At 50.8% G+C, this 22,144-nt stretch overlaps 1 protein-coding gene across 3 annotated transcripts; it reads left to right on the top strand.

The window, feature by feature from the left end:
• Positions 1-2,218: 2,218 nt before the first annotated feature.
• TTPAL (alpha tocopherol transfer protein like) lies at positions 2,219-10,113 on the top strand (the record flags this gene model as incomplete). 3 transcript variants are annotated; one of them, XM_080716555.1, is made up of 4 exons in its annotated part: positions 2,219-2,663; positions 5,671-5,762; positions 8,437-8,547; positions 9,841-10,113. In XM_080716555.1, the coding sequence occupies 4 exons, from the start codon at positions 2,219-2,221 to the stop codon at positions 10,111-10,113; spliced, it is 921 nt and encodes a 306-aa protein (XP_080572681.1). The 3 variants fall into 3 exon arrangements, with proteins under 3 accessions (XP_080572681.1, XP_080572680.1, XP_080572679.1); XM_080716554.1 differs by having other exon boundaries at positions 5,671-5,846; XM_080716553.1 differs by having other exon boundaries at positions 5,671-5,864.
• Between the last annotated feature and the right edge of the window lie 12,031 nt (positions 10,114-22,144).

The following is a 22,144-nucleotide window of genomic DNA, read 5'->3' as shown; positions in this document are numbered from 1 at the left end:
TTTGGAAACATACTTTATTTGGAAACATATACTTTATTTGGAAACAGGATCTCACTAAGTTGCTGAGAGCCTCACTAAGTAGCTGAGGCTGGCTTTGAACCTGTGCAATCCTCTTGTTTCAGCCTCCCAAGTGTGGGGATTACAAGCGTGCACCACCACTCCCAGCTCTAGTCCTATTTTATTTCCGTTTTTACTTTGAAACAGGGTCTTACTCAGTTGCAGAAGTCCTTGCTAAATTCCTGAGGCTGGCCTTCAACCTGCAATTCTCCTGTCTCAGCCTCCCAAGTACTGGGATTATTGTACACCTCTGTGCCCAGTTTAACCAGTCCTCTGATATGCAGTTAAGAAATTCCAGTCACTTATCATTATAATCAATACTTGTAAAGGACAGACATGTGCATTATTCTGCATACACATATATGTCCCAGAAATGCAATTACTGAGCCATATGTAGTTTAAATTTTGATAGATAAACCGGGCGTGGTGGCGCATGTGTGTAACCACAGCATTGGGGAGGCTGAGAATGGAGGATCACGGTTCATGGACAGCCTCAGCTACTTAGTGAGGCCCTCTGCAACTTGGACCCTGAATAAAAAGAAATAAAAAATAGGGCAGGGGGTGTAGCTCGGAGGTCGAATGCCCTGGGTTCAATCCCCAGACCCGCAAAAATAAATAAATGATTTGCTAGATACTTGAAAGGACAAAGTTTGACCACACCAGAGACCACCATGTAGCCAAGAGATTTATTGGAGGGGCCGGTATGAAAGGAAGACAGACAGACAGACAGACAGAGGGGGAGAGAGAAAGAAGAATCCGGGAAGAGGGAGAGTGCGTGCTAGGATCAGGGTTATATACGGGCTTGGGGTTACAGATTGGGGGCTCATAGGCTAGGAGAAATGCCCTTGGAACTAATTGGCTAGAGTCCCAGGGGAGGGGGTCGAGTGGCCAGCTAATTGGCTTGGGTCAGCGGGGAATGTCCCTTTCACTGACTGGCCAAGGGCACCAGGAGGGGGCAGGTCTCCCAGGTAAGTGACCAGGTGCAGTCAGAGGGGGATGGTAACTTAACTGGTCAGACCAGGGCCTTTCAGGAAACTTAGCTTATGGGGGGGGTCCTGAAATTAGAACCTAATTCATCTAACAATACTGACAAACTGCCCTCCACAGAGCTGATGTCAGTTTATTTTCCTAGCAGGATCTTGGAGTACCTGGTTTTTCTTTTCACCAGTGTGAATCTAAAAGTTGTTTTTGTTTCGTTTCGTTTTATTTTGCTTTTGATCCTGGGGAGTGACCCCAGGCTTGCCCACCACTGAGCGACATTTCTCGCCCCTTTTCGTGTGACAGAGGGTCTCTAGGTTTCTCAGGCTGGCTTGGAACTTGCCATCCTCCTGTTCGCCTCCCAAGTAGCTGGAGTTACAAGCGTGCGCCAGCACGCCCGGCTCATAGTTTTTTTTTTTGTTTTTTTTTTGCGGGTCTGGGGATGGAACCCAGAGACATTCGACCTCCGAGCTACACTCCCTGCCCTAGTTTTTATTCTTTATTTTGAAACCGGGTCTCACTGAGTTGCAGAGGGCCTCACTGAGTAACTGAGGCTGTCCGCAAACCGCGATCCTCCAGGTTTCAGCCTCCCGAATGCTGGGATTACAAGCGTGCGCCACCACGCCCGGCTTTTTTTTGTTTTTTAATTCAGTCATTAATGACAAAGAAGGACAAGCACCCACTCATACACTTCTGACGGAGGCCATCATGTTTGATGAGTGCATATTTGACCGTAGCTGCCTGGGTACCTTCAAGGAGATTCTCACTGCATCATTCTGGGCTGGACCTGGGCCTGAGGTTCAGATAGTTCATTCTTTGAGAACCACCGCCCTGAGGTTCCTTGGCTCTGACATAAATACTCCTGACCAGCTGTGCATGGTGGCTCCTGCCTGTAATCCCAGGGCTTGGGAGGCTGAGACAGGAGGACCGCAGGTTCGAGGACAGCCTTAGCAATTCAGTAAGATTCTCAGCAACTTGCAAGACCCGGTTTCCAAATTAAAAAAAAAATAAATAAATAAGAGAAGGGGTGTAGCTCAGAGGTACAGTGTCACTGGGTCTAATCCAGTACCTCAAAATCCATATATTCCTGACCCCACGTATGCCTGCAGTTCTGGGTTTGGGCCGAGCAGTGCTGCTTTCTTTACGTGCGGGGCTTCTGTGTTGGCAGAGACCCTGGTGGCTAATGTCAGAAGAAAGCGACTCTCTGAGAACCAGCCCTTCCGCGGCCTCGCTCTCGGAAAATGAGCTGCCGCCGCCGCCCGAGGCTCCCGGCTACGTGTGCTCGCTGACCGAGGAGCTGGTCACCAAGGCCCGGGAGGAGCTGCAGGAGAAGCCGGAGTGGAGGCTCCGGGACGTGCAGGCGCTGCGGGACATGGTGCGCAAGGACTACCCGCACCTGAGCACGTGCCTGGACGACGCCTTCCTGCTGCGCTTCCTCCGCGCCCGCAAGTTCGATTACGACCGGGCCCTGCAGCTGCTGGTCAACTACCACGGCTGCCGGCGCAGCTGGCCAGAGGTGTTCAGCAACCTGCGGCCCTCGGCCCTCAAGGACGTGCTGGGCTCCGGGTTCCTCACCGTGCTGCCGCGCACCGACCCCAGGGGCTGCCACGTCCTCTGCCTCCGCCCAGGTACCTCCCTCGACCTGGCCAGCCGGCTGTCTGTCTCCCACCCTGCCTCCTCTCCAGCCCCCACCCCTTGCCTTAGGCGTGTCGTGTACTGTTTCGTTGCTGGTGGTTTTTTGCTTTTGTTTTTGTGGTACTGGGGATGGAATCCAGGGACATTCTACCTCTGAGCTACGCCCCCCAGCCTTATTTTAGTTTTTATTTTATTTATTTAATTAATTAATTTTTTTTTGGTGGTGGTACTGAGGCTCCTGGAAACCCCTCCACCTCCAGGCTACACTCCCAGACCTATTTTATATATTTTTTTAAATTTGGAAACAGGGTCTCTTAAGCCAGCGCGACTGGCTTCGAACCCGCGTGATCCTCCTGTCCCCACCTCCCAAGCGCGGGGATTACAAGCGTGTGCCACCACGCCTGGATTAGTTTTTATTTTGAAACTGGGTCTCAACAAGTTTCAGAGGGCCTCACTAACTATGTGAGGCTGGCTGTGAACCTGTGATCCTCCTGTATCAGCCTCCCGAGTACTGGGATTACAAGTATGTGTCACGATACTTGGCTGTCATAGTGTGTGTGTGTGTGTGTGTGTGTGTGTGTGTGTGTGTCTATGTGTTGTACCAGGGATCGAACACAAGTGCCTTCTACCTCCCTCCCCCAGTCTTCTTCTTATTATTATTATTGTTATTATCATTATTATTTGTTTCTGAAACAGGGTCTTGTTAGGTTGTCGAGAGTCTCATGATTGCTGAGGCTGTCCTCAAACTTGTGATCCTCCTGTCGCAGCCTCCTAAGTACTAGAATTTCAAGCGTGTGCCGCCACACCTGGCTGGTAATTTTCTTTAACGTACAAAGAAGCACAAGTAGAGCCCAGAGTGAACTGTCGCCACGTCTTCTCACGTCACATCTAGTTCTCCGTATCGACCCCGCTCATCAAATGATGAGAGTGGGCAGCGATGCAGGGACCGAGAGAAAAAGTCAGAAGGCCTTTCTGTTTATTCTTCTCGTTTCTTCGGCCACACTAGTTTGCGGCTGGGGTGGCACAGCCACTGGGGTACCGGGACTCCAGCCCCTGAGCCTTAATCCTGTTCTCTCCCATGCTGCAAAATGCACGGTCAGCGGAGCGGCGTCCCCTCCCCGCCACAGCCTCCGCGTCTCCCGTCAGAACAGAGCTTGGAAAAACCGGAAGGTCGCAGCGAATTGAACACAAGCTCCACTCCCAGCCCTTTTAAAATCTGTCTTATTTTGGTTTGGGTTTTGTTTTCTGCGGTACTGGGGATGGAACCCAGGGGCATTCTATCTCTGAGCTACACCCTAGCCATATATTTTATTCTTTATTCTGAAACCGGGTCTCACTGAGTTGCAGAGGGCCTCACTAAGTGGCTGAGGCTGTCCGCGAACCGCGATCCTCCTGACTCAGCCTCCCGAATGCTGGGATGACAAGGATGACAAGCGTGCGCCACCGCGCCCGGCTTAAATTTGTCTTACTTTGAAACAGGGTTTTGTTAGGTTGCTGAGTCTCCCTAAATTGCTGAGACCGGTCTCAGAACCTGCGATCCTCTTGTCTCAGCCTCCCGAGTGCCGGGATTACGAGCGTGCACGATTGCATCCGGCTGTGAACTTTTCTAAGAAAGGAGCACACGTGCCCAGTGTGGTGACCCATGCCTGCAATATCCCAGTACTCAGGAGGCTGAGACAAGAGGATCGCAGGTTCGAGGACAGCCTCAGCAAGTAGTGAGACTCTCAACAACCTAGCGAGACCCTGTTTCAAAAATAAAAATAGGGCTAGGGATATAGCTTGCACATAGAATGCCCCTGGCTTCAATCCCCAGTACAAAGAAAAGAAAGAAAGGGACACACGGGAGTGGTGGAATTTTGTTGAGAATAGTGATTAACTATAAAGGAAATTGTAAATTTTGTCTTTTTTCAAAAGAGAAGAAAGAATCATTAAATATATGGGGAGGGTTAAAAGCATCTGCCCTGGAGCGGGGAATCTGATGCCAGTCTCCTGGGACATACTGGTCTGCCCCGCCCTGGGCACCCCGCCCTGGGCACCCCTGCAGGTTAGGACTCCTCACTGGGTGGCAAAGGACGGGAAGCCAGTTTACATCTGTTTATTTATTGTGTTTGTTTTCCTGGGGATTGAGCCCAGGGGCATTCTACCTCTGAACTACACCCTCAGCTGTGTGTGTGTGTGTGTGTGTGTGTATTACTGTTCCTGGAGATTGAACCCAGGGGCATTTTACCTTTGAGCTCCACCCCCGGCCCCAATTTTTCACTGTTTTTTTTTTTTTCTTTTTGAAACAGGATCTCACTAAGTTGCAGAGGGCCTCACTAAGTATCTGAGGCTGGCCATGAACCTGCGATCCTCTTGTCTCAAGTACTAGGTTTACAAGCATGCGCCACCATGCCCAGCTTTATTTTATTTTGCACTCAATTTTATTTCCATTTCTGAGTATGCCACTGGGTTTAGAGATAAGAAATATCAGAGACGGGCACTGTGGCTCGTACCTGTAATTCCAGTCTTGGGAGGCTGATGCAGGAGGATTGCAGGTTTGCAGCCAGCCTCAGCAACTTAGTGAGACCCTAAAATAAAATAGCTGTGCGTGGTGGCGCACGCTTGTAATCCCCGCGCTTGGGAATTGGAGTCAGGAGGATCGCGCAGGTTCGAAGTCAGCCTCGCTGACTTAAGAGACCCTGCTTCCAAATAAAAATAATATAAAATAGGTCTGGGAGTGTAGCCCGGAGGTAGAAGGGTTTCCAGTATCCCCAGTACCACCAAAATATAAATAAAATAAAACTGGGGATGTTGCTCAGAGGTAGAATACCCCTGGATTCCATCCTTAGTACCACACACAAAAGAAACATCAGCCGCTGTGTCGGTGTCCCATTTATAACCAGGGCACAGGAATATCTTTCTTTTCCATTTTGAGACAGCGGTTTTGGAGGAGAGACAAGCCTTGTCTGACCGCTTGTTTGTACTCACTTCTGGAACCTTTCTCGTCTCTTCTAACCCTAGACCGATGGATACCGAGCAGCTATCCAATCACTGAAAACATCCGAGCTATATACTTGACCTTAGAGAAACTCATCCAGGCTGAAGAGACCCAGGTGAACGGGATTGTCATCCTTGCAGACTACGAAGGAGTGAGCTTATCCAAAGCATCTCATTTTGGCCCTTTCATTGCCAAAAAAGTGATTGGCATCCTCCAGGTATGGCCCGTTGCCTCCTGCCTGCTCCGGGGTCGCTACGGCTTTCCCCGGGGCTCTGTCCATTTCCTGCAGGTCCCACCGACAACGGGAAATGGTCTACAGTCCCGTTTACCCCGGCGCCCCTCAGGGTCTCCCGTCATCTCCGAAAATACTGCCCTAATGCCCTCTATCTGGACAAAACCAGTTCAGGGCAAGAATCCAAAAATCAAGGCTGGCAGCCAGGCATCGTGGCGCACGCTTGGAATCCCAGCATTCGGGAGGCTGAGACCGGAGGATCGTGGTTGGCGGCCAGCCTCAGCTACTTAGCGAGGCCCTCCGCAACTCAGTGAGACCCTGTTTTAAAATAAAGAATAGGAAATAGGACTGGGGGTGCAGCTCAGAGATCGAATGCTCCTGGATTCCGGTGCTTTCTGTCTTTCCTTGTTTAGTGCTTTTGGTCCAGAAGGCAAAGGAGGAATTCTCCTAAGAAAGGAAACTGAAAGCCGAACCTGGCGGCTCACGCTTGGAATCCCAGTACTTGGGAGGCTGAGACAGGAGGATCGCGCAGGTTCGAAGCCAGCCTCAGCTACTTAGTGAGGCCCTCTGCAACTTAGTGAAACCTGTTTCAAAATGAAGAATAAAGCCAGGAATGGTGGCACACGCTTATAATCCCAGCGCTTGGGAGGCTGAGACAGGAGGATCACACAGGTTCGAAGCCAGCCTCAGCTACTTAGCGAGGCTCTCAGCAACTTAGTGAGACCCTGTTTCCAAATAAAGTATAAAATAGGTCTGGGAGTATAACCTGGAGGTAGAAAGCCTCTGGATTCCACCCCCCCCCCCAGTACTGCCAAAAAAAATAAATAAGAATAAAAAATTGGGGCTGGGAGTGTAGCTTGGAGGTAGAATATGCCTGTGTTCAATCCCCAGTACTGCAAAAAAAGAAAGAAAGAAAACAGACACTGCTTGTGCCTGTGGCGCTGGAGTCTCTCCTGCCCTCTGTGGACCTGCTGGGGTGCTGTGGGTCCGCTCAGGTTTTGCATTTCAGAATCTGAGTTGCTGGAACTGTCAAGTTCCTCACCTACATACCTGCATGAGGTTTCATGGTTGGCAACGTGTTGCTTCACCTTACCCTTTTTAGTGCCTTCAAGGAATCCTCTGGAGTTGGGCAAAACAAGAATTCTTTTTCCCCTTCGATAGATAGGAAAACAGATCCAGGGAGGTATAGCCTGGCCAGAGTGGCTCGGGCTCCCTGTTCGTGCTGACCCCGTCCTCGGGGTGCTGTGAGCCGTGGGCGGCAGTGGTAGGGCACTGCCCTCCCTGGGTTCCACGAGCGTGCTTACGGCCCCGCTGTGCGCCAGGCTTATTATCTAAGCACAGATTCCCAAACATACTTGGTTTACTGTTCGCCTTTCAGGAAAAAAAAATGACTCTGTACCCCAGAAATCTGCTTTCTTTACAAACAAACAGAAAGATCCAGCGACAAGATTATCATTTTAAATTTCATCCGAGCATCTTCCCCGGATCCATCGCCCACTTGGGAACCTGTGAAACAAACCAAGGCCGTGTTTGGGCGTCGTCGTGAATTTGGTTTCTAGCTTTGAGCCAATAACCTGGCTTCCCTTCGCCTGTGTTTTGGCTTTTTGTGCGTGTGTGTTTTTCTTCTGCGGTGCTGGGGACGGAACCCAAGGGCCCCGCGCGTAGGCGGGCCTCTACCACTGGGCACACCCAGCTCCGCTCAAAATTGATGCCTCCAGCTGGACGCAGTGTACGCTCAGCGTCAGGACACAGGTGGCTCAGCGTTTCCTTAGTAATTAGTAGTAAGATCCAGAGGAACGAGAATTCCAGGGTTAAGCGAGTTTGGAAAATAGGGAATAGCATGTCCCTTTCGTGTGAATTTCACCACAAACGTGGGAAACCTGTTCTTTTTTCTTTTTTCTTTTTTGGTACTTGGAATCGAATCCAGAGGCATTCTACCTCCAAGGTACACCCACAGCCCGATTTTATTTTTAATTTGGAAACAGAGTCTCACTAGGTTACTGAGCGCCTCGCTAAGTTGCCGAAGCTGCCTTTGAACCTGAGATCCTCCTGTCTCAGCCTTTCAAGTACGAGATTACAAGTGTGCGTCACCACACCCAGCTCTTAGTTTTTATTTTGAAACAGGTTCTTGCTAAGTTGCTCAGGCTGATCTCCAACCTACTATCTTCCTGTCTCCACCTCCCAAGCACTGAGATTCCAGCATGTGCCAGCGTGCCCGGCCTAACCCTGTTTGACTAGATGCCCAGCTCAGACCCACCCACCTGCCGTAGAACCCTTCTTTGCATCATACCTAAGACACCCTGAGAAGTACACGTAGGGCCACACTGACCTAGCAAGTCTCATACTTTCCCATCCAGCTAGACGCGGACCTCGTTTGCCCCAGAGGAGCAGCTCTCTACCTGTCTGCCGATGGTTCTCAGGGCTGCCTTTAAGCACAGTCTTGGAATCAGACCAGACGGTGTGGGCCTCAGTGCGGAGGCTTACCTGGGGGCGGCGGCAGAAGGGACGGCTTGCCGATGCTACGACTGTTCTAACACCCTTCCCTATTCACCCACAGGACGGGTTTCCCATTCGGATAAAAGCGGTCCACATAGTGAATGAGCCTCGAATATTTAAGGGCATTTTCGCCATCATAAAGCCCTTCCTGAAGGAGAAAATAGCAAACAGAGTAAGTGGCTGCGTGCGACGTGGTATTCTCTCGCTTTTCCTGGGCCTAGGAACGCTGTGGTCGCCCAGAGTCTGGGCCCTCGATTTTATGCTCTTTTCCCAAAAGGAAAGCGCATCCGTATCCAAAATCCCACGGTTGCCAGGGAAGGAATTTAAAATCCAGATTGTGATCCCCAGGCTTTTTTCCTGAAGATTTCATTAGTTCAGGGGCGCAGCCCATGGCTCTGTGGTTTTAGTCTCCACAGGTAATTCCGATACTCACCCAGGTTTGAGAACTAGTTTAGTGGCCTCCTTGCCTGTGTGTGAACCGTGTTGGGTGCCGAAGATTCTGGTGGGAAGTTTTACCCAAGCGGCCTTTACGTCTGTGAATGCCTCATTGTCTCCCAGGACGTGCTCTCCCTCGACAGTTCACTCACCCATTCAAAAGTATCAGCCAAAGCTGGATGTGGGGGCACAGGCCTGTAATGATAGTACTTGGGAGGCTGAGACAGGAGGATCACAGGTTTGAGGCCATCCTCGTCAGTTTAGCAAGATCTCCCGCAACTTAGTTTTTTTTTTACACTCCCTTATTTAACAGGGAGTGTAAAACAAACAAAACAAAAAACTGTCCATCAATTTTGTGTACAAGGTGGACATAACAAACCCAGATCCCTGCCCTTAAGGTAGTTATACTCTGGAGAGAAAAGCAGACAGTGGGCTGTGTTACCTCGTGTTAGAGCCCAGTGCTGCCGGGGGGAGCATCTGCAGCGATCCACAGGGGTGGCCAGAGGCGGCGCTTCAGCAGGTTGGCCTCTGAGCAGAGGTGGAGGAGGAGCCGGGACCCCTGGGCGGCCCGCAGCTGGGCGTGCCCGGCAGGCTGGAGGAGCCCCCGGGGAGGGAGGCCGGGGTGGCCGCGCCAAGGGAGAGGAGGGCGGCATGGGCAGACAGCGATGGGGCCGTTGGGTGGACGCACTTCCAGTCTGTGAGATGGGCAGGTGCTGGAAGGTTTTAGATAGAGGGCAGACGTAACCTGGCTCACCGAAAGGAGCTCAGTTAGTAGTGAGCGCAGAGAGACCAGGTAGGAGGCTAACGTGGGAGCCCGGGCATGAGAGACCATGGCTTCAGACCCTCAAGGCGATGGTGAAGTGGTGGGGTCTGGATACATGCGGAAGGCCTGGCCCACAGTCTGCTCCAGGCCTGGGGCACGGTTCCCTCCACCTTCCTGCGCTCAGCATGTTTTAAACACTTCCCACCAAGAGATGGCCTGTGACCGCCGCCCCGGGACGCGCGCCCCTCTCCTGTGCTTCCTCCGCAGTTCTTCCTCCACGGGTCTGACCTGAGCTCGCTCCACACGAGCCTTCCGAGAAGCATTCTCCCCAAGGAGTACGGGGGCTCGGCCGGGGAGCTGGACCCCGCCCGCTGGAGCGCGGTGCTGCTGGCCTCCGAGGACGACTTCGCGCAGGAGTTCTGCCGGCCCGTCCCCCGCGACGGCGTCCGGGGCCAGGCGCTGCCCCCCGAGGGCCCGGCCGAGGCGCAGTGGGACGACTCCGTGCGGGCCGCGAAGTCACAGCTGTACTCCTGCTACTAGCCGGCCGCCCGAGCCCGCCCGTTGACCTCCCTCCTGCCGTCTGCGGACGCACAGGAGAGCTCAGGTGCCACGCACTGTCTGGGGCCTGGAATGGGCCAGCAGCCGGAGGGAGGAACCACCATCGAGCCTCGCGGTGAGCCCCACACAGGGGGGGCCTTTGGCTACTTGACTTGTTCCAGGAAAACGTCTCCAGTGATTCCCAAACGCTTGGACGCTGGAAGCTGTCTGTGATTCTTCTGTATCTCAGAAGCTAGAAAATGCACTTCAGTCCCACTTTCCAGAAGAAACAACCCGACTGGGCAGGCCGCACTGCCCTTCTGAAGTGACCTGGCCAGCCGCAGGTGGCTTCCAGGCCGTCTTTCACAGGAACCCCAGCCGCAGACCCTTGCTGCTTACCAGGAGACGTGGAGTTCCAGCGCCACCCGAGCAGCCTTGCCGGTCAGGCTTAGCAGGTGGAGACTTGAGCGCACCCCTGGGATTCACTGGCTGAATCTTGCAATAGAACCCCCCTCCCCAAACCCACAAAGCCTTAGCCCTGGTCCTCACCTGAATGCTGGAGAAGGTGCACGCCAGAGGGATATGCTTTCGCTCAGTGTAAAATCCGGGATTCGAGGCCTGGGTAGCTAGAAGAATTCTGGCCTAGGAATCAAGGACCTGGGCTCCCGGGTGTGGCCGTGGACAGGGCCCGGGCCTCTGTGGGCCACAACTTTCTCATCTGTCACTTGAGATGGGATGAAGTGACACCCGGGGCCCTTTGGCTGCCGAGCTTCTGTTTTCTGGTTTAGCTCCTGTTAGGTTTCCTGCGGGAAAGGCGGATATCCAGATGCAAGTGGCCGGATCCTCTTTCTTTGCAGTACTCACGGCCTTTCCATAAAGCGTCACTCTTTTTTAAAGAACCTAGTGTGTGTGTTCCTGGGACCTGGCGAGCCAGCTCTCTTTCCGTAGTGCTGGTTAAACATTTAAAGAGTGGATCTTGGGAGGCCAGGCAGGGTGGCCTGGATCGTGTATAAACCCCTCCCATCTGAGATTCTAGCAGTACGCTTTCCCCTGGCTACAGTGGTTACAGCACCTGGGCGTCTCAAGCCTCATCCCTGGGCCCTGCCCTCCCACGTCCGCTGGAGCTTGGTCTGGTGTACGCGGACCAGTTAGCCCGAATGTGAGTCTCGTACTTCAGCACTTTAGACCCTCCCTGTCAAGATTTCAGCCTTAACCCAGGTATCAAAGTAGGTGGTTCAAGCCGGGCGTGGTGGCACACGCCTGTAATACCGGGACTTGGGAGGCTGAGACAGGAGGATCGCAGGTTCGAGGACAGCCTCAACCACTTAGTGAGGCTCTCAGGAACGTAGTGAAACCCTGTTTCCAAATAAAAATAAAATAGGGCTTGGGGTATAGCTCAGAGGTAAAATGCCTCTGTTTCAATCCCCAGGACCACAAGAAACAAACACAAATAGGTGGCTCATTTGGTGGCTTTTGACCGTTCTCTTTTCCGTTTACTCTACGTGATCATGGTGTTAAGCGGTGACAGGTAATATTTGTCGTGCGTGTGCCTTCTCTGTGCATTATTAGACTGAACAGGCGAGGGCAGCTCAGTTAGGGAAAGAACTCGGAAGCTCGAAGGTCTGTTGTTACTGAGCGATTCAGCTTCACCGTCCTTTTAAAATGTCTGAATAAGTCGTTGGTGGAAATTTATTTACTTACCTCGTTAAAGCTAATTCTAAGCCAGGCACGCTGGCACAGACCTATACTCCCAGCACTCGGGAGGCTGAGGCAGGAACCACAGGTCCAAGGCCCAACTCAGTGAGGTCCCTGCCATTCAGTGAGAGCCCGTTTCCAAGTAAAATATGAAATAGGGCTGGGGGTGTAGCTCAGAGGTAGGCTGCCCCTGGGTTCAGTCTGCAGTACCACAAAAAAAAAAAAAAAAAAAGAGGAAGAAAGAGAATTCCAATTCAACCCTGAGTCCTCCAGGGTCCTGGCTGACCTAGAGGTGCCAAAACACATACCCCTGGCTGCCCCTTTCCAGCTGATGTGTGACTCGCTCTGCTGAAAAGAGCTGAGCACGACCAGTGGGTTGACGGGAAAAGACATGGGATCCAGTGGCCTTGGGGAGGGCTGCTTAGAGCCCCCTTAGGAGCCGGGCGTGGTGGTGCACGCTTGTAATCCCAGCATTCGGGAGGCTGAGACCTGGAGGATCGTGGCTCGCGGACAGCCTCAGCTACTTAGTGAGGCCCTCTGCAACTCAGTGAGACCCAGTTTCAAAAGAAAGAATAAAAAATAGGGCAGGGGATGTAGCTCGGAGGTCAAATGCCCCTGGGTTCCATCCCCAGACTCGAAAAAAAAGAAAAAGAAAAAAGAGCCCCCTTAGGTGCCGAGGGGAAGGGGCGGGGCAGAACCTAGGCAGAGGCGAGTCACTGCCCGCCATGCCTGGCAGGAGAAACGGTTCAAAGACCACAGAGGATGATGCCCACTCCTGGGCCTTCCCGGGAGGCAGCAGCCTGCGTCTCGCGGCCTCCTGGAGCTGCTGGGCTGTTCTGGCTCCTCGGGAGGTGTGAAGCTTGCTGTGAAAACTAGCCCGGAACTTATGCTGACCAGGCGCGGTGCTCCGAACCTCACTGGGGCCGACAGCAAGCATCATAGAGAACTGGGGGAGAGAGTTGTCCTTCAGGGAACTTACGGCTCACAAACCCCTGGAGATGAACTTTCCCCTACATCCAAGCAGTGCAGTATTGGGACGGGAAGGGGACGGTAATCAGGAGAGCTGAGTTCCAGCTGAATCTCGCAGTGGCCACTTGACCTACATTCTGCACGCTGAGCCCTCCTCCCTGGCACCTAGCTAGCTGGCTTTCCTGGCACACGGGCACCATCCTCTTCATTTTTAGAGGCTTCTTTCTTTTCCCATCTGGGTTATTTAGGAAATTTGGATCTGAATAAATCAGTATGTAAAGCTTCCAAATTAATGTGTTGGCCTGTGAAAGTATAGGGGTCTTCTTTCCCCTCTTCCCCCCACTCCCGTAAAGAGACTTCTGGAAAAACCGAGCTTTTTCCTAGAAACCTTCCTACCCTCATAATGAAAAGCAGGTCTACAGGAACAGCCTGAGGTCGACCAGTTCTCCCCTCCGGCTGTGGCTTTTCTGCTTGCTCTTGGCGAAGGTGGCTTTGCCTCCCTCACCCTTCCTTCTGCTTTAACAAGGAATTGCTTGTCTTAGGCTTGTAAGCATGTTGTGTTTACAAGATACTGTTTTTCTAGCCAAGCATGGTGGTAATCCCAGTGCTTGGGAGGATGAGGAAGGAGGATCACAGGTTCAAGAAACTTAGCAAGACTCACGGCAACCGAGCAAGACCCAGCTTTTAAAAAGGGCTGGGGGTGTAGCTCAGAGGTAGAATGCCCCTGGGCTCAATCCCCGGTACCAAGAAAAAAAATTACTCTTTTTCCAGAAAGAGTTGGGGTGGTTAAGAGGCATTTTCCCCTGGATTCCTGTGAGATATTAAGCCTTACTATTGAATGGGAAGTTTCTGTAAATAACCATTTCATCCTCAGATCATGGGATTACTTTTTTTTTCATTTGGGCAGTAAAAACTATAGTACTGTTGTGGCATTATTACAATACCTCATTCTAAAGCTGTCAGCTATTCAGGTTTTCTGTTGAAACCTCCTTTCATTCAGAGAGGAAAATGTTAGCTAAGTGAATATGTGGCCATCCTGTAACCACAGGAGGCACGGAGGCCCCAGATGTGTGGACGGCTCAGGAGATGTCTCGGGAAGGCCTCAGCAGTGGAACCGGTTAACTTCGGGAACCTAGAGATCCTCTCCCTTGGCTCAGAAATGGCTTGCTTGAGCCAGACGTAGGTGGGGTTAGGGGTAAGGTTAGGGCATATGCCTATAATCCCAGTACTTGGGAGGCAGAGACAGGAGGATCACAGGTTCAAGACCAGCTTCAGCAACAGCAAGAGTCTCAGTAACTTAAGCAAGGCCCTGGTGTAGCTCAGAGGTAGAAAGCTCCTGGGTTCAGTCCCGAGTATGACGGGGAGTGGAGAGAAATGGTTCGCTTGGAATGTGAGAAGCAAACGTCAAATATTCAACAGGAGCTCAGCTCGCAGGAAGGTCCGAGGTGGCTTGTGGGAGATGATAGCGATGAATTTGCTGGGTGGCGGCGTGGTCAGTCTGGCAGGACAGGGGCTGCTGCTGTGCCTCCGGCTCTGCCCATGATCAGTCAGGAGCCTGTTACAAGTGTCCCACGTGGAGCTGCGATGCTGCCCGGCCAGGGAGGAACTAGGCACGTTTCCCGCACAGCCTGGGGTACCATTTCTTGGCCACGAGTCACATTCCTCGCTTCAAGCTGAAATTCAGTTTGGCTCTGAGTGTAGGGACACATGGTGGCGGCCTCGTCTACTTCAGTGTTTGTCTTGACCAAAAGTTTATTTTTCTAGTGCATTTTTCTAAGTCAAAGTGGTGAAAACATGTAATTTTAGTATGCATGACTGGGTCTTAATAAAAATCCCCGTAAGGTTGATTGTGTGTGTGCAGTTCTTTTGTGACAGCGAGTTTGGATGAAGATTTTGGGGTTCACTATTCCTTCCGGGTGAGGCCTTGCAGGGACCCTGTGGCGCACAGGCTGGCTGCCTCCAAAGGTCACAGGTGCTCAGTGCAGCGACATGCACAAAGGGGTCACGCACAGAGGGGTCACAGCTAGGAGCAGAGGTCACATAGAGGTGATATGCAAATGACTCGGTCCTCCACCCAAGGCTGCTTCTTGGGCCTGGCCTTGGCCCCGTCCCTCGACAGGATGTCACGGGGCACAGGAGGTAGGTACGCAGCGTATCCTCTCATTTCATCGTTAGATACCCCTAATGAAGCAGTAGTATTGCTTCTGTGGAAAAAATGAGGCACAGAAAAGTTAAGCAGCAAGCCAGGCAGTGTGGTGCACACCTGGAATCCCAGTACATGGGAGGCTGGGACGGGAGGATCACCAGGTTCTAGACCAGCCTCAGCAATTTAGTGAGACTACTTCAAAATTCAACAAAAAGAGCCGGGCGTGGTGGCGCACGTTTGTCATCCCAGCATTCGGGACCCTGAGACTGGAGGATCGCGGTTCGAGGACAGCCTCAGCTACTTAGTGAGGCCCCTTGCAACTCAGTGAGACCCTGTTTCAAAATAAAGAATAAAAAAGATAGGGCTGGGGGTGTAGCTTGGAGGTAAAATGCCCCTGGGTTCCATCCCCAGTACTGCAAAAAAGAAAAAGAAAAATTAACAAGACTGCAGGTGTAGCTTGGTGGTAGACAACCCTGGGGTTAATCCCTAGTAAATAAATGAATAAATGTGGCTTACCCAGGGGCACAGAGCAAACAAAAGAGCAGAGGTGGGCTGGAGCCAGGTGGCCTGACTGGAGCCCCATATTGGGAGGCCTGGCCTGGGAGCTAGGCGGCGCCCATCTCTCGGTTCTTACCAGGTAGATAAACCACCCAAGAGAACAGAGGGAAGGGAGGCAGGAACCTTTCATAGAATAAGGCAGTAGCAGAAATGAGTTTAGTTTCTGGAATCATAATGCAGAACAGTTACCTCTGAGATTCAACTGTTAACATTATTTTTCGTAGTACTGAGAACTGAACTCAAGAGGCCTACTTCTACTTCCAAGCCCTATTTTATTTATTTTTATTTTATTTATTTATTTATTTATTTTTGCGGGTCTGGGGATGCAACCCAGAGGCATTCGACCTCCGAGCTACAGCCCCTGCCCTATTTTTTATTCTTTATTTTGAAACCGGGTCTCACTGAGTTGCAGAGGGCCTCACTAAGTAGCTGAGGCTGTCCGCGAACCGCGATCCTCTGGTCTCAGCCTCCCGTTTATTTATTTATTTATCTATTTATTTATTTATTTATTTATTTGTAGGTCCGGGGATGGAACCCAGGGGCATTCGACCTCTGCCCTATTTTTTATTCTTTATTTTGAAACCGGGTCTCACTGAGTTGCAGAGGGCCTCACTAAGTAGCTGAGGTTGTCCGCGAACCATGATCCTCCAGGTCTCAGCCTCCCGAATGCTGGGATTACAAGCGTGCGCCACCACACCCGGCTTTATTTATTTTTATTTTTAAACAGGGTCTCACTAAATTGCAGAGGGTCTCACTTAGTTACTGAAGCTGTTTCCGAATCTGCGATCCTCTTGTCTCTGCCTCCCAAGTACTGGGATTACAGGCTTGCGCCGCCACGCCCAATCTGTAACATTTTATTCCAGAAGCTTGTCTAAGCAAGCCCTGACTCCTGGAGGCGCAGCAGGTGTGACCTGGCGACTCTGGTGCCACTCACGCCCAGCGGCTCCCCTTGCGGTGTTCACGGAGGAGCATACGCCCTGGGCCGGAGCAGATGGCGGCGGTGGGTGGGTTGAGAAACCCCGGCGCAGGATGCAGGCTAACTGCGGACCTGATGACACAGGACGCAGGTGCTCGCGCTGTGGCCAACCAGCTCTTGGGCTCGGCCGGTCTCCAGGAAGTCGCGGAACTAAAGCTCAACTGGCTGCTCTCTCAGAAAACAGAAGTTCATGGCGCCTGCCCTTCTCGATTCACAGCGGCGTCATGGGGGTCGACAGAGGGATCCTCTATCCTCTGAGTCAGGGCTTTTGCAGTGTCTGCTATCCCTAGCACTGGTGTGGCACTCCACAATCAGTGGAAGCAAACTTCACACTACTGCATTTATTATATTTACTTATTTATTTTGCAGTACTAGGGATGGAACCCAGGGGCATTCTACCTCTGAGCGACACCCCCCCCCAGCCCTCTTTTTTATTCTTTATTTTGAAACAGGGTCTGACTGAAGTTATAAACGGCCTCACTAAGCTGAGGCTGTCCGCGAACCGTGATCCTCCTATCTTAGCCTCCCAAGTGCTGGGATCACACCACACCCAGCACACTATTGCATTTAAAACTGGTGAGTTAGCCGGGCATGGTGGCGCACGCTTGTAATCCCAGCATTTGGGAGGCTGAGACCCGGAGGATCACGGTTCGCAAACGGCCTCAGCTATTTAGTGAAGCCCTCTGCAACTTAGTGAGACCCTGTTTCAAAATAAAGAATAAAAAACAGGGCAGGGGGTATAGCTCGGAGGTCAAGTGCTCCTGGGTTCCATCCCCAGACCCGCAAAAATAAATAAATAAATAAATAAATAAATAAATAAATAAATAAAAACTGGTGAGTTAGCTGGGCATGATAGCTTTAATCCCAGGACTTGGGAGCCTGAGACAGGAGGATCATAGGTTCAAGAACAGCTTCAGCTACTTAGGCCCTGTTTCTTAATAAAATAATATAATAGGGCTGGTAGAATGTCCCTGGGTTCCATCCCCAGTACCATAAGAGAAAGAGAGAGAGAGAGAGAGAGAGAGAGAGAGAATCACCACTCTATGGGATGTAAACAGTATCTGGTTGCTGATTGGCCCACACAGCTATGTGGCATCTATTATTATTCAACCGAGTACACAGGGATCACGTGGCTTGAGTCACCCAGCAACAATGTGGACATCACTGAGAAGACTGGCTGAGCTGGTGCCTAGGAAACGGGGATGAATCAACGCAACAGGAACGAGGACGAACACGGCCCCGGTACTCACCTGTGATCCCAGGACTTGGGAGGCCGAGACTGGAGGATCACGGGTTCTCAGCCAGCCTCAGCTACTTAGTGAGGCCCTCCACAACTCAGTGAGACCTCGTTTCAAAATAATAAGAAATAGGGCTGTGGGTGTAACTCGGAGGTAGAATGCCCTGGGTTCCATCCCCAATACCACACACACACACACAAAAAAAAGCAACTTAATGAGACCCTGTTTCAAAACAAAAAATAATATATAGCCGTGGGTATAGCTCAGAGGCAAAATGCTCCTGGGTTCCAGTCCCAGAACCACACACAAAGCCACGTGTGGTGGTGCCTGTCTGCAACCCTAGTATTTTTAGAAGGCTGAAACAAGAGGATCGCAGGTTTGAGACCAGCCTCAGAAACTTAGCAAGACCCTATTTCAAAACAAAAAATAGAAAAAGGGCTGGGCGTGTAGCTTGGAGCTAGAATGCTTCTGGAGTTCAATCTCCATTACCAAAAAATAAAACTGGTAAATCGGGTTGGGGGTGCATCTCAATGGTAAATGTGTGCTTAGCATGCACGAGGCCCTGGGTTTGTTCGATCCCCAAGCCAAAAACATGAAAATACAAAATGGGTGAGTTATACAACCTTCAGGGGTCAGCTTTTCATGGGGATAATTCTTTTTTCTTTTTTCCTTTTGTGGAACTGGGGATTGAAATATCCTTTGGCAGTGTCTTTGGCTATCATGAGAAAGTTTTATTTCCCAGCTGAGTACTTTATAAGAACAACCCAGACCCGGGCCTTCCAGCTTCCTCTCAGCCCTAACGAAGTAACAGCCACTGCTCTTACCTTTAGAGTCCCTGGAGCCCGCTGAGCCCTCAGCCACAGTCCCGAGGGGCAGACACACCTGCTCCCAGTGAAGACGCGCCAGGTGTCACCCAGCATGAGCCCACACCGTGAGGGCTGAGGACTCAGAGCCCGGCCCTGCCCTCGAGTATCAGCCTGGCTCACTCTAAACGTCGGCATAATTTACGCTTCTGTGTAATTCCCACTCACATGTGTGATTCACTTGAGTCTTGAGTGAAGAGCCGAGTTTCTCTTTTTTTTTTTTTTGGTGGTACTGGGGTTCCTGGAAGCTCTTCTACCTCTGGGATACACTCCCACGGGCTACACTCCCAGACCTACTTTTTAACTTTTTATTTGGAAACAGGGTCTCTTAAGCCAGCGTGGCTGGCTCCGAACCTGCTCGATCCTCCTGTCTCCGCCTCCCAAGCGCGGGGATTACAAGCGTGCGCCACCACGTCCGGCCAAAAGCCGAGTTTCTTATTAACAGTGAGACTTAACTCCTTCATAAGATATGACCAAGCAGAAGAGAAACAGTCACCCCCCCCCCTTTTTTCTTTTTGGAATCCAGGGACATTCTACCTCCAAGCTACACTTCCAGCCTTATTTCTTATTTTTTATTCTTTATTTGGAAACAGGGTCTCAGACTTATGGAGGGCCTCACTAAGTAGCTGAGGCTGTCTGCAAACTGAGATCCTCCTGTCTCAGCCCCCAAATGCTGGGATTACAAGTGTGTACCACCACGCCTGGCTCCAGCCCTATTTTTTCTTTACTTTTGAAACAGAGTCTCAAGTTGCAGAAGGCCTCAAGAAGTAGCTGAGGCTGTCCCCAAACCCAGATTCTCCTGTCTCAGCCTCCCAAATGCTGGGATTACAAGCGTGCACCACCATGCCCAGCAGTACCCCCAATTTTTTTTTTTTTTTTTTTTTGCGGGTCTGGAGATGGAACCCAGGGGCATTCGACCTCCGAGCTACACCCCCTGCCCTATTTTTTATTTTGAAACAGGGTCTCACTAAGTTTTTTTGTTTGTTTTTGTTTTTTTGGTAGTACCGAGGGTGGAACCCAGAGGCTTTCTACCTCCAGGCTATACTCCCAGACCTATTTTATATTTTATTTGGAAACAGGGTCTCACTAAGTTGCTGAGAGCCTCACTCATTAGCTGAGGCTGGCTTCGAACCAGTGCGATCCTCCTGTCTCAGCCTCCCAAGTGCTGGGATTACAAGCGTGCGCCACCACGCCTGGTTCTCACTAAGTTTTGGAGGACCTCACTAAGTAGCTGAGGCTGTCCATGAACTGCGAACCTCCGGTCTCAGCTTCCCAAATGCTGGGATTACAAGCGTGAGCCACCATGCCCGGCTTAGTACCCCCAATTTTTTTTTTTGGTGGTACTGGGAGTGGAACCCAGGGGCTTTCTACCTCCGGGCTATACTCCCAGACCTATTTTATATTTTATTTGGAAACAGGGTCTCACTAAGTTGCTGGGAGCCTAAGTAGCTGAGGCTGGCTTCGAACCTGTGGGATCCTCCTGTCTCAGCCTCCCAAGCGCAGGGATTACAAGCGTGTGCCACCACGCCTGGCTAGTACCCCCAATTTTTTTTTTTTTTTGGTGGTACTGGGGTTCCTGGAAGCCCTTCTACCTCCGGGCTACACTCCCAGACCTATTTTTACATTTTTTATTTGGAAACAGGGTCTCCTAAACCAGCGCGCGTGGCTGGCTTCGAACCTGCGCGATCCTCCTGTCTCTGCCTCCCAAGCGCGGGGATTACAAGCGTGCGCCACCACGCCCGGCGTACCCCCAATTTTTAAAGAGAATTTACTTCAAATTAATATCAAAGTTATCATGAAAAAGAAATTTTGAGCCAGATGTGGTGGCGCACACTTGTAATCCCAGCATTTAGGAGGCTGAGACAGGAGGATCGCGGTTCAAGGACAGCCTCAGCTACTACTTAGTGAGGCCCTTTGCAATTCAGCGAGACTCTGTTTCAAAATAAAGAATAAAAATAAGGCTAGGAGTGTAGCTCAGAAGTACAATGCCCCTGGGTTCCATCCCCAGTACTGCAAAAAAAAAAAAAAAGTTAAAAAAGCTTTATTGGACTTTGTTACAGTATTTTACAATTTAGTATTGCTTTTATTGTGAATTACATAAAGTGGAGGATGGGGCTCTATAATATATTTGAAATTTAGAACCTTAACACTTATTCCGGCTTCCCTGCTGGTAAGGAAGGTGGCGGACTGGCAAGATCCAAGGCCCAGGCTACCCACCCCTGGAATCTTTTTTTTTCCTTTTTTGCAGTACTGGGGATGGAACCCAGGGGCATTCTACCTCCGAGCTACACCCCCAGCCCTATTTTTATTCTTTATTTGGACACAGGGTCTCACTGAGTTGCAGAGGGCCTCGCTGAGTAGCTGAGGCCAGCCAAGCACGGGGATCCTCCTGTCTCCGCCTCCCGAGCGCTGGGATGACAGGCGCGCGCCCCACGCCGGGCTTGGAATCCGTTTCCTGGCAGCGCATTAACTGTTGCTCATCTACCAAAGTCTTATCCAGAGAAGATATTCAGGGTAATTTCTGAATGAGATCAAGACGGCGCCCTTGTCCGACTGCAAGTATTATTTACTTATTTTGTGGTATTGATGGAACCCAGGGGCATTCTATCTCCAAGCTACACCCCCAGCCCTATTTTTTATTCTTTATTTTGAAACAGGGTCTCCCTACCGTATGTGAGGCTGGCTGCAAACCTATGCTCCTCCTGTCTCAGTCTCCCAAGTACTGCGATTACAAGCGTGTGCTGCCATTTTCAAAGGAATGAGAGCATCCCGGCCGGGTGCTACACACCCATGACTGTCAAATGACAATGGCCACGAGCTCACGCAGCTGCTAAAGGGCGGGCCATAAAGGCCCAAATATTTAATCAAGAACCTTTGGAGTGCAAATATATAAAGTGACACGCGTCCTTCTTTACATACTCAAGATCATTCCACAGACATTGCAGTGTTTTAGGGGAATCTCCATTTTATTAAAATCTTCAAAGCATTTATCGAAATTAACATGTCCAGCAAAGCCACAGACGTGTATCAGGCAGCATCAACGCCGTGGGATTTTTTAAAAAGTAAATAAAAGGAACACAACATGTCGAAGCAGTCGCCTTATCGCCAGCTGCTCCTCTGCAGAAGGACTCACGGACATAATCCTTCCAGGAACTACTATGACAGACCGCTGAAGAGTCTGTATGGTGAACAGTGTGCTCGGATCTCGTGGCAAAGACCTTCACGGAGGAAAACGGCATAGAAATACATCATCGTATATAAGGTATATATATATATTTTGCTTTTTAAGGAGACTGCAATAGAAATATATTAAACGATATCCTCAACTATCCAACAGCCTTCTGTCTTATATTTAAACCCCAGCTGGAGGTGCCTACGGGTCTTTATAAAGAACTTTCTCCACAGCGCAGCTGTGGTTGTCTTTAAAACTCGAAAACAGTTCCTTTGTGCTATGTCCTTACAAATAAACATAATGTATGCCAAAATGGAAAGTTCTGATTCTGCATCGGGCGTTTTCAATCCTGCCCTCTGAGAGAAACCTGAAGAGAGTCACGTTTGCAAAGCGTTCACTGAGCAGTTTAGTTGGAGC

Source organism: Muscardinus avellanarius (assembly GCF_963383645.1).
Source record: "Muscardinus avellanarius genome assembly, chromosome: 19".
NCBI lineage: Eukaryota > Metazoa > Chordata > Mammalia > Rodentia > Gliridae > Muscardinus > Muscardinus avellanarius.
Note: the sequence above shows the minus strand (reverse complement) of the source record. Positions and strands in the feature narration are given on the sequence as shown.